General features: G+C 37.4%; 1 protein-coding gene across 1 annotated transcript; it reads left to right on the forward strand.

Annotated features, from left to right (window-relative positions):
- Positions 1-8,619: 8,619 nt before the first annotated feature.
- Positions 8,620-10,787, forward strand: foxc1a (forkhead box C1a). The gene has a single exon (XM_057333941.1). It carries the CDS (start codon positions 8,842-8,844, stop codon positions 10,288-10,290), a length of 1,449 nt encoding a protein of 482 aa, XP_057189924.1. The 5' UTR covers positions 8,620-8,841; the 3' UTR covers positions 10,291-10,787.
- The last annotated feature ends 1,867 nt before the right edge of the window (positions 10,788-12,654 follow it).

Below are 12,654 nucleotides of genomic sequence, written 5' to 3' on the forward strand. Positions count from 1 at the left end.
TATCGGGGAGGCTATTCCAGAGTTTAGGTGCTACGTATGAGAAAGCTCTACCCCCTTTGGTGGATTTAGTTATTCTAGGTGTTATCAAAAGTCTGGAGTTTTGAGATCTTAGAGAGCGTGATGGGTTGTAGTGTGGTAGAAGCTCTGTTATGTAGGTAGGGGCTAAACCGTTTAAGGCTTTATAAGTAATTAAAAGAACTTTAAAGTCAATACGATACTTAATGGGTAACCAGTGAAGGGTTGATAACATTGGGGTTATGTGATCGTATTTTCTGGACCTGGTGAGAACTCTGGCAGTTGCATTCTGAACTAACTGTAGTTTGTTTATTGATGATGCAGGACAACCACTAAGCAGTGCATTAAGGTAGTCAAGTCTTGAGGTCACAAATGCATGAATAAGCTTCTCTGCATCAGCCACACATAAAATATTTTCGCAACAATGTTGTCTTGCATTGTCTGAAATTGACACTGAAAGTGTCCTGATGATGTAGCTAAAATTGAATACTACATTAGCAACTCTATTGTTTAACAAATCTCAATTAACAAAATAATTAAAAAAAACTTTCTGGCATAAAAGCAACAGTGTATCCATGCATTATATATTTCTGCATAAGGAAGTTGTCAGTCACCACCGTATTTCATAAGATGTTTGGATTCCAGCTTGATCATCTAAAAATGTTTGATCATCTAAACGGACAAAACCCTTCTGAAACCAGTCTACTAAACTAACCAGCTAAAACCAGGCAGAGACTAGCTAAAACCAGCCAACCAGAAATATTGATTGGCTTATTTAACAAATTCACATCAGGAATGATGACTCACAGTACCCAGATGAGTGGTGTATTATTAATTTTAGCCTTTGTTATCAGGAAGTCACAACTAAGGACTTACCAATTAGATTAAAATTTTCCAGAGACATGGGCTTGAAGTATGTTATCACAGCATTTATTTAACTTAATTAATCTTAATACAAACAGTTGTGTATTGTGATGGAAAAATGCTGTAGAATTATGTTTGGTTAGTTTATATTAACTAACTTAGCTAACACATTATTAAATGTAGTCTTATTGTAACGTTTGAGGCATAACCAATCATTCTCCATTAGTGTATTAGGCAACACAAATCTGTTTTTCAGGTAACGCTTTACAATAAGGTTTGTTTAATCAACTGTTTAAATGAATCTATATTCACTTTCAGTGGTCTCCTAACACTGCCGAATATTCATTAAGTAGAGGAAACACACTAGGGTTTAGGGTCACTTCACTCAAGTTGACTGTTTTTTTTGTTGTTGTTTAATGCTTTTTAACATGTTTAATGGCTGATTGTTTGAAATTGGTTATGGGGAAAATATAACAAAGCCTGTTCATCATTACAAAGTTTTGTTTGAGTGTCCTTAACTACTAACATTAAATATCTCCAAGACTTCAGCTATAACTATGTATTGTGCTGGAAATTGTCCTCATTTACTGTTATGTATGTGAGGTAGGAGTAAGGGCAGGGTTAGGATTTAGGGGGTTAGAGATTTGGGGGTAAGGGTTGGGTTATGGTTAGGGGTAATGTTAACAACACCTAAAGCAATTTAATTCATCTGGTTTCTATTCACAAATCTTTTAAACATGACATTATTAGATTTGTTTCAACAGTACACAAAAACAATCCAGCAAAACGAGTTAAAATAATTATTTGAGAAAAGACTGAGGATTCTCTGGGGTGGGGACTACCTGTCTTCCCTCATTCAAGTAGATAGGACTGTGGTCTTGCTGTGACTGGAATACCTTCCGTAAGGCTTTGCACATTTTTCAGCAGTAAACACACTGAAGAGGAGTCAGGACCGGCTTTTAACTAGGGAATGTTTACTGTGCATGTTGTATTTGACTTGTATTTTGTATTTTGGAAATGCATTTCCGGGTTGTGGTCGTTCACTGGGGTTCTGGTGTGTATATTTAGCTGACTTCATTATTCCAGTTTCATGTGCATGTGAAGAGGGGGTGAGAAAGTGGGGAACACTCACTTTCTGTTGACCGTATTCTTTTTTGTTTTGTTCTTAAACGTCTTCATCAGTTTTGTTTAATATTGGATGTTCGTCATGTCAATAAATGTGGACTTTAAAGGCACGGATCGCGTCAACAATGATTATCCCTGCAACTTAGCCCCTCAGCGGCTATAGGTTGCCGCTATATTTACTGTACTAGTACTACTACTACTACTATATTATAAGTATTATAGTAGTATTATACTAATACTGCTTCTCTTTATTATTTGTACTTTTCCCTTGATTATTGTTTTACAAGAGAATTGTCCCATTGTTTGCGGGTGATGTTTAACATATTTGCATATATTATAATGTAACATATTTATTTATAAATATTCATCAGTAGCCTACTTTCTTGTTTAAATTCTTCAATGCACTGCAATGTTTTACTACATGTCTTTAAAATGCTAGATATGTACATTCTGATATTCAGCTCAAAATAAATAGATGTTCATTAAAGTTCCTTTAGTTTAAAACATTACTCAGTAAAATAGCACAAAGGTTAATGTCTGGGATCTGTGTGGTTACTTTTTAATCTTCTGTATAGCCGTTGCTCAATTGCAAGAATGCAAAGAACGTACTTGTGTTCTCGTAGAGACCGGTCTTGTTAGGCAGACTGAATTCGGTTGGATGTGCAGCAATGACTTCTGGGACTTCAAGCGGGTTCCGTACAAGCAAGGCTGCATTCGATGCATCTTCGATATCAAGAACACATCCAGGTACGTTCCTGCAATCTGATGACGTAGACCAAGAACACGAGGAGACAAGATCGCTGAAGTACGCATATTGAGAAACAGCATATTGCTGCGTCCCAATTTGCCTACTTATACTATGCCCTGAAAGTATGTACTGCTTTTGTTATGGTACAGTATATACATTTTAGTGCGTAGCAAAACTGTATGCACGCACTGGGACATACTAACGCGAAACGGAAGTGGCCTTTGTTCCCTAGACAATATGTGATCCTTATCTGTCACGGACATCAAAATACAGCTCCTCCTTGCATTTAAGTATTTATGGTTTTATATGTAATGTTTACTGATGCTTACATTTATGAATTTAGCGAATTATCTTTTTTTTAATTGTATTAATGCAGTGTAGTGTCACTAAACCCAACCCTCGCATGGTGAGTTGTTGGTAATATCAGCCGTTAACTGTCCATGGATGCACACTCCAAATTTTCACCGGAAACAGTAGACCATCCAGGTACTTTTTAGAATACTCATTTCAACATACTATGATTTGGTACATACTAATTCTATTTTCGAATAGTATTTAGGATGGATAGTATGCCAATTGGTACGCAGCATCCTCCCTGTGTTTCTCACAAACCCATCACCGTCTTCTACTACAACAACTGCAAGCTCATTGTTCATCAGCGCCACCTATCTTACAGGAGTAAAATATGTTGACTATCATTCGTTTTAAACTCCAAGATTATATAGACTAATTTTCTCTTTCATTTGCAGAAGTTGGGTTCTGAAACAAGTGGAAGTACATAGTAAGCATTGTGTGTTGCATACTGGCATAAAACATTAAATCTAACAGAACCACTTAAATTTGTGTCAGTTTGTTTCATTCAAGTTAATGCATTAAAGGTGTATTTAACAAAAAATCACTCCTAGTCTGTATATCAGCTCTTTAGAAATGCAGCTCGGCCAATCCGATTCTTAGATCAGAACAAACGTTTATTTATTCTGATCAAATGCTGATAGAATTATTCTTCATATGAACTCTATATTTTGTTGTATGGTTTATCATACTATTTATTGATGTCTCTTATAACTTTATATTTCAATTAAGACCAACTTTTTCTGTTACTTGTACAAAAAGAAGATGCTTCTGATATTTTAAATAACATATACACGTGTTCATATTTGTAATGTAAGTGTGATTGTAACATTTGTTTTTCTTTCTTACAGAACCTAATTGTTACAAATCCAATCACCCGTCGGAGAGAGACAGTCAAGTTTCTCAACACGTACTGCATTTGGAGGCTTCCAATAGTGATTATTTTAATGGATGACCTTGAAAACCTTCAACATACAGTATATGATATATGCCCTGTTATATGGCAAACATATATATGCGTTTAACAAATATTTTGTACAGCGTGACCACAAATCAATGTTTTTACTCTCTTTGGTGGTTATTTTTTTTTTATTTAACTTATTGAAAAGTTTTCTATTTGTTATATCTATTGCATAATTTCCTGTTTTATACTTCTGTCTCTACTTATTATATTAATATGTGTTTGCAAAGCTGAGAAAGGTGTGAATCGTGCCATAGAAATAAATTTGAATTGAATTGTCATGGTCCTGCCTTCTTGTTCATGATTTTCTAGTCTTGTGGCAGGATCGTGACAGATCCCTTGTGTTTAGTGTGAGAAAGTCATGGTTTGTTTACCATTGACATGCCATGTTCTTTCTCGTGTCTCGTCGGCCCCGCCCCTCTCGTTCCCCGTATTGCTTTCCTGCCATGTCTCATACCCTCACCTGCCCCTCGTTATCTTCCCTTTGTCTGTTTCCCTTTAAAATGCCCGTGTGTCTTCTGTCCTGTGCGAGTTCGTTTTGTGAAATCTACAGTGTGAGTCGTGTCTTGCAAGCAAACCTTGTTGGAATAATTACCCTGAAACCGGTTCTGGTTTTCCCTGTCTTTTGGTTAGACTTGTTGTATGTTTATCGTTAAGTCTAGTTTTAGTTTTCTTTGATGCCCCATCGAGGGAAGTATTTATTTTCTGCTTTTGTTTAGTTCTATCGTGTCGGTTTTGCCCCATCGTGGATTTTTTGGTTCATTTTCTGTTTGTTAACAAAGTTGTGTGTTAACCCCTTCACCGCCTGCCTGCATCTGGGTTCTTCCTTCCCCAAACCGTGACATGAATAGAAATTAATTTACTTTTTTTGTTGGTTTAGCTTACTTCAAAATCTAATATGTGTTTCCTAATATTTTCCTAGTAAGTTAAAGTAATTAATGATTTTGAATCACCTGCACATGTACATTTAAAGATATATTTTAAGTATTTTAAGTGCAAAAATAATATCTAAATAATATGTTTATAAAAATACAAGCATACTTCAACTAGTAGTTTACTAAGAATACACCTTGAAGTGTATATTACAAATATACTAGACTATACTTAACTATCAGGGCTGGGTTTCCTGAAACCTTCTTAACACTACGTCATTCTTAAGTTGTACCTTAAGAGTGGTAGCGATATATTCTTAAGAATGACGTAGTGATACGGAGGTTTCCGGAACCAGCCCAGTATAACTGCAAGTTCACTTAAAGAAAGCTTACAAGCATACTTAAAATAAATTAGTAGTTTACTGAAAATAAACTTCAAAGTGTACTTTTATAAATGACAACTGTGCTACAAGTAATAAACTAGTAAACTACCAGTTCACCTAAAGAAAACCTACAAGTATGCTTGCAGTATAAAAACTACTTAATTAATAGTTTACTGGGAGGAGACTAAACATGTGCTAAAAGTATTGAACTAGTAAACTATCAGTATACAGACAAGTTTACATGGAGCATAGCTGTAGTGATTAAATTAAATGTAATTTCATCATTTTACATTTAACTGCAGTTAAATGTAAACTAGTGCTGTTACACTTAAAGTACACATAAAAGTGTACTTTCATAAACTAAAATTTAGTCTGTATTGAAATAGTACACTTTCAAGTATACTACTAGTCCATTCAACATTTCAGTGTTCAGTTTTGGTGAAAACTGTAGTCTGGTTTACCTGTTATCTGACAGGAGTGGCACTCATTTATGTTGTCTTCTGCTGCTGTTATCCACCTGCATCAGAATTCGAAACATTGTGCCTTCATAGATGCGTTTTTGCAGTTGTAATGAGTTGTTAGTTGAGTGACGATTGTGTTTCTAACAGATTGAAGTGTGGGCAGTTTCTCTCCTTTGCCATAAACAATTAATTTTTCCCCATAGAACTAATTGTTTTCCTTTTTATACCAGTTAACTGTAGAGATGACTGCATAAATATCCCAATAAATCATTAGTTTCTGAAATACTCAATTCATTCTGTCTGGCTTCAACATCTCATTAATTCATTTAAATAATCTTTCCTTAGTTCTGTTAGAACTTCAGCAGATCATATTTACCATGTCTACATGCACTTCCAAAACAAAACTATGATTGGATTTTTATAGGTCCGATTATTTTGTTTTAATTTGTGTGTAAAGTTGAGGAATTGACGCTATTTGTCACGTTATGAATTAAATAAATGCCTTGCCTTCATACGATCAATAGAGGGCGCCAGGAGAACAGGAGTTAGACCTAGGTTTGTATCCTTACTTTTCCGCCCTGAAGGTATCGGACCGTGTCAGTGTCGCCCATAGTCAATCCATTTAGCACTTTTCCCATGTCTTCCATCTGTCTTTACGTTTTTGGTTGATAATATATTTTATACCCTTTATACCCGTGTAGGTCAGATTTAACATAATGATGTAGTTGCCTCCACAACCTTAGAGATAAACAGTTTGTTGTTAAATCGTGATAGATTTATTTTCTATGTTCTGTAAAGGTTCTAAATGTTCTTGATTCTGGGTTTGTTATTATAAGATGTCACTGATTTTGGCCTCGTTTCTTATTTTATAGGCTAGATTAAATCGTTGTGTTGACTTGATTTCATTATTTATAGGTGACCCAAATGCAAATAAATGTATTATTATTATTATCATTATTACTCGTGTTGTTGTTGTTGTTGTTATTAATACTGCCATTTTTATTATTATTTAGTTGTTATATTTATTATTAATAATGATCATTGGTAGCATTTTTGGGTAATTGTATGTTAAGCACTCCAAGTCTCTCATAAGATTTTTTACTGTATTATAGATCATTTAAAATTGAATATATATTGACAGACCATTAAGGCTTAACCATTTCTTTCCATTTTTTACAACCGTTTTATAGAGAGTTATAGAAAGTTACTTTTTTATTGGGATGGAGTGGAGAGCTCGGGGTGGACAGAAGTTTGGGGTTAAGTAAGAGGCGCGCGCTGAATTGTACAAATAGCCTGAGGCACAAGAAAAAGTTCATGCCCGGGTCCCTGTAAAAAGAAACCAATGAAGTATCAAGGAGTCCACGGCCACTTAATCAGAGCGACCTGTGGGGGATTAGGGAGATATTGTGACCGCAACTTCGCCTCACAATTATCATTCACGATTAAATGTTGTGTCCCTCCCCTGTATTTCTGGCCCTCTTACATGCTGAGACCTATGGCGGATTGTGGAGGTTTTACATTGTACATTATCACTACTGAATATGCCTAAATAAGCTCTTATAAAATGAATACATGCAAATTAAATACACGAATAAAATATAAAAAAGTAGGATAGAGGACGTCTGCATGTAAGTATATGCCCGTCATTTTCAAACCTTAATCTGCTCATTTCTAAATTAAGAAATACACGGCATCTTTATTTAATGTATTCATTTATTTTAAATAATGTAAATATAATTAAAAAACTGTTTTAAAATGTCCGTACAAAATCAACTTTGTATAAAAAGTAAGCTCTCTTAATCCATTAACTCAAATAGATCAAATATAGAGTTTGGGGTTTTAAAAATTACCTTAACGCGAAAATAAACCAACCCGTTTTATTGACATGCCAAAACGCTGAATGATGACATTATTCTCAACCGTTTGACCAAAAGTAACACATGCTAGGTGTTTTGCTTTGCCCATTTGTTTTTTAGGGCTTTTAATCTCCCTCGCACTTGGAGCAAACTTTCGCACCTCGAGTCTTTCTCCAGTTTCTTAATTTACTTAATTCCTGCGTAATGAGCTCTCTGCCCGGGATGATGTGCTTTGATGATTTCGCCAGTGTTGATTGAGGCCGTTAACTAACAGCCTGCAGTGTTAATAAAGAACTAGCATTGGGACTAGAAATGCAGGAAGCCAACGACCGGAGATTATTTACACCAATTCCCATTTTGATTATTTGAAAACAAATGTTCGCCAAACCTTTTAATGGCTTTTAATGGGTGGTGCGCGATATACGAGACTTTACCATTTCCATATGTAGCCTATGTGTTTTCACAATGGCTACGTGGAAATTCATGGAAGTTATAACAATATGTAGAAATACTAAATGTATTGCATGACTCATAAAAAAACAATAAAGATAAACGGGTATGTGTTATTTGTCGTAAAGATGGATTTAAAAACGATTATTATTTTTCTTGAATTTAAACATGGTTTTTATATTAAGCTATGTCTATACGTTATGAAGATAATGTTCGTCTGTTTAATCTCTTTTTCAAAGCATACAAACGTATTTCGATAAAGTTTTTTTATTAGCCTATTGTTATTTGTTGCATATGCGCACTGCTGGTTCAATGTGGACGGTAGGCTATAGTGCTTTACAATTTGAAGAAGTGTGTTTGGCTAGGGTGGGCTGGGACGTCCCAACACCTCTCGTTTTTCTTCAACCTTGTGTGTGGCCGCTCGTTTTACACAGCCCGACCTCCTATTGGACGACTTGCTTGTTATTGGGAGGAGTCTTATTGGCAGCAAAAGGGGAAAGGAATTGAAGTGCGCAAAAGTATTATGTAGTGACCGATGCCTGGTGTTCAGAAGTTTTCCAATGCGCGCTCCGAGAGAAGGAGGTGGCAAGTACTTGAGTCCAATCAACACCCGGTACAATAGCCCTCTTTTGTAAATACAACGGCGGAACTTGGACACTTGGTTGGACTGATTTCACGCTTTCAGAAAAGGCGCATTCGAGCGGATTTGTGGATTGCTTCAGACTCCTTGACGTCTGTTCTTCCCCAGAGAAGTCATGCAGGCGCGCTATTCCGTCTCCAGTCCCAACTCGCTGGGAGTTGTGCCTTACATCAGTAGCGACCAAAGTTATTACCGGGCCGCCGCTGGAGGAGGATACACCGGGATGCCAGCCCCCATGAGCATGTACTCTCACGCGGCACATGACCAATACCCTGCCAGCATGGCAAGGGCATATGGACCGTATACGCCGCAGCCTCAGCCCAAGGACATGGTCAAACCGCCCTACAGTTACATCGCGCTCATCACTATGGCCATACAGAACTCGCCGGACAAGAAGGTGACCCTTAACGGTATCTATCAGTTCATAATGGAGCGTTTCCCCTTCTACAGGGATAACAAACAAGGCTGGCAGAATAGTATTCGACACAACCTGTCACTGAATGAGTGCTTTGTCAAAGTGCCCCGTGATGACAAAAAACCTGGGAAAGGAAGCTATTGGACCCTGGACCCGGACTCGTATAATATGTTTGAGAACGGCAGCTTTTTGAGGCGACGACGGCGTTTTAAAAAGAAGGACGCCTTAAAGGATAAAGATGACCGACCGATCAAGGAGGCGCCATCGCGCCAGCAGCAACAGCCGCTGCAGCAGGGCCGCGACCCGGAGCAGTCTGTGCAGGGCACGCAGCCCGTGCGCATTCAGGACATCAAAACCGAGAACGGCACATCCACGCCGCCGCAGGCCGTTTCTCCCACTTTAAGCACTGTTCCCAAGATAGAGAGCCCCGACAGCAGCAGTATGTCCAGCGGCAGCCCGCACAGCATCCCGTCCACCCGCTCTATCAGCCTGGACAGCGCCGGGGAACAGCAGCAGCAGCAACATCACCACCACGGCCAGGCCCCTGCACAGGGCTTTAGCGTGGATAACATTATGACATCTCTCCGCGGTTCGCCTCAGAGCGGCGAGCTCACCCAATCCCTCGTGGCATCATCACGTACAGGTATAACTCCCACATTATCCCTAAATTATTCTCCAAACCAGACGTCCGTTTATAGCTCGCCATGTAACCAGAACTCTATCTCAACTACCTCCAACGCCACCTATCACTGCAATATGCAGGCCATGAGCTTGTACGCAGGGGCAGATCGCTCGGGCCACTTGGCAACCACTACCGTGGATGAAACGTTGCCCGATTACTCGCTCACGACCACCACGTCTTCCTTGAGCCACGGGAATCTCAGCTCGACCCAGGAGGGTCACCATCCGCACCAAGGGCGCCTCGCCTCATGGTACCTGAACCAGGCCGGAGACATCGGCCATCTAAGTGCGACATATCCCGCGCAGCAGCAGAACTTTCATTCGGTTCGAGAAATGTTTGAATCGCAGAGGATCGGGCTGAATAATTCGCCTGTGAACGGGAATAACAGCTGTCAAATGTCGTTTCCCCCGAGCCAGCCCATATACCGCACGTCAGGGGCTTTTGTGTACGACTGCAGCAAGTTTTGACCAAAAAATGTTTCGTTGTTGTTATTATTGTTGTTGTTGATTTTGCTTTTCCCCCTCATTTCGTCGATACTGAGAGACCTTGATATTTACCTGCTATCCCCGTGATGGACTGAAAAGAAACAGAATTCAAACGCGAGACAGACACACTTGATCTTGGTTTGTTAAGGACAGTGTTACTTCAAATAACACGTAAGTCTTCTTCGTTTTTGTGAGCTATATGCTGGGCTGTGTTGAAATGCGTCTGACGTTTGTGGACTTGTTATTACGTGTAAATTGCATATAGTAATTTATTTCTAAAGTGTAGCCGGATATTATGGACCAAACACCAAAAAGTGTTTCTAAATTAAACTGCATTAATTGTCCAAAATGTTCCATTATAACGAGGAACGGAAAATGTATAACGCCATATTCTTTCAAATTATCTCCTTTTGTTGAAAAAAGTATTCTGAAGGAAGTGCATTGTTTGTTTAATAAATTGCCATGCTATTTGATTTAAACTTAGTATGACTGATTTCTTAAATCACTATAATAATGTGTTTATAACGAAATAGCTTTGTATAACATCACTGTAAGATCCAGTTACGTGGCTAAACTATTCGGCTGTAAACGAGTTGTTTGCTTGAAATGACATGTTTCCTTAAATCATCCTAAAGCTATACTGTAGGTTCCACTTAAATGTTAATATATGCTTTGGTATTTATAAAATAATTGCATCGAATGCAAAAGAGTGCTACTGAACTCTTCTGGAAGCAGTCTGCAAACTTAGGAGCTATGCAATACTTAACACGACAAGATCCAATTTAGTCGCTGTGTTGAAATGTGTACAGTTTATTTCGTTTGTTACTTTTAATGCGTAACAACCAATACTATAAATTTATTTTTAGGTCAAGGAAAATGCGTTGCAATTGCAGGAGTCAAGAGCATGCATGCACTTTAGATCTTGTTAGGCTAAGGCCTATACTTATAATAACTATACAATTGTGTTGGTAACCTAAAAATGTGTTTGATGTAGTAACGTTTAATTTATTATGATTTTTTATGGTAAAAATATAATATAATTTTACTGAATCAAACACAGTTAGGTTTCATTAACGAAAGCAATTTGTGAAGGTTAGATCAGGTAGATATACAGTAGGTTGAAATAGTTCACGGCTGTTTTAATCAGTTTAATAGTAAAAGTAAGCTATTAAAGTCACGAATGTGGTGACCGGTGTGTGCTAAGTGACATGGTTTGTTATATTTTTTCCCTATACGCAATCAGACGCAATATGTCAGATGTGGACTGCGATCATCGTGACCTGAGGCCTTTGGTAAAAGTTTTCGGTGATTGTAATTCAGCCCTTGTTTACATTGTCCACGTGTGTTTACTTGCGCATTCCTTCGCTTTGTTAATATCATACCAGACATGCCAAAGATAACTAGTGGGTGTGACCACTGGACTGTGTGAGTACCTTGAAGGCCTATGATAGAAATGAATAAATTAATTATATTAATTAATAAACCACCCCGTACAATTCAAAAAACAAAATGGATCTATAATTCAACGCTAGTAAATAAATGAACGTTACCCACGTGTAATAGGCGATTTTTGTTTGTTTTCAGATGTTAAGACACTTATTTATAACTGTGTTCAGATTAATCCAGGAAATGTCTTTATTTTGTGTTTGTTAAATCACTTTTCCCCATGGACATTTAAACTAGCTTTAAACTAGGCTCATGTTAAGAGCACACAGCACATTTGTTATAGTTTTGCATTTATTATGCGTATTATAGTGTGCGTGTGTGTGTGTGTGTATGCTTTCTTTGTGAAGATGTCTGCAGGCCAAAAAACACTTTTAATTGCCTCTGTGCCTCACAAATTTACTTGAGCGGTTGGTGGTGATTGCAGCGGTTAATTAATCGGCCAATTAACTTGCTCGCTTCAACCAAGTGCCTAAAATTGACCTGTTTCATTCGGGATGTTATGTGGTAAGTCTCTCTCTATATTACATTTAGAGACACTTATTATATATGTTATAGGCCAAAACGTTTATAATACAACTGAATCTCGGAATTTCTCCATGCATTCCTGCTAGACGATCGAATTAACAGACATTTTTTATTATTATTTTATATTACTTTGATATTTTCGAATGAAATATTTTGATATTTAATTTGATAAAATGAAACAGGGGAAACTGCAAAAACAATAATAATAGTCTATCTATAATCTAATAACAATAATAATTAATGTTGAATAAATAAAGTTTGTATGTAATATATAATACTAAATAATAATAGTTTGTAAAAGAGGATGCATCAGCTCACGCGCGACTGAATTGTGGCCTTCTATAGCGCATTCTATATCCTAAAAAAAGTTGTAAT

This window comes from Triplophysa rosa, linkage group LG5 (assembly GCF_024868665.1).
Source record: "Triplophysa rosa linkage group LG5, Trosa_1v2, whole genome shotgun sequence".
Classification (NCBI taxonomy): domain Eukaryota; kingdom Metazoa; phylum Chordata; class Actinopteri; order Cypriniformes; family Nemacheilidae; genus Triplophysa; species Triplophysa rosa.

Bases quoted from the DNA above. Each gene is read 5' to 3' on its own strand.
- foxc1a (XM_057333941.1), top strand. From the start codon at position 8,842: ATGCAGGCGCGCTATTCCGTCTCCAGTCCCAACTCGCTGGGAGTTGTG.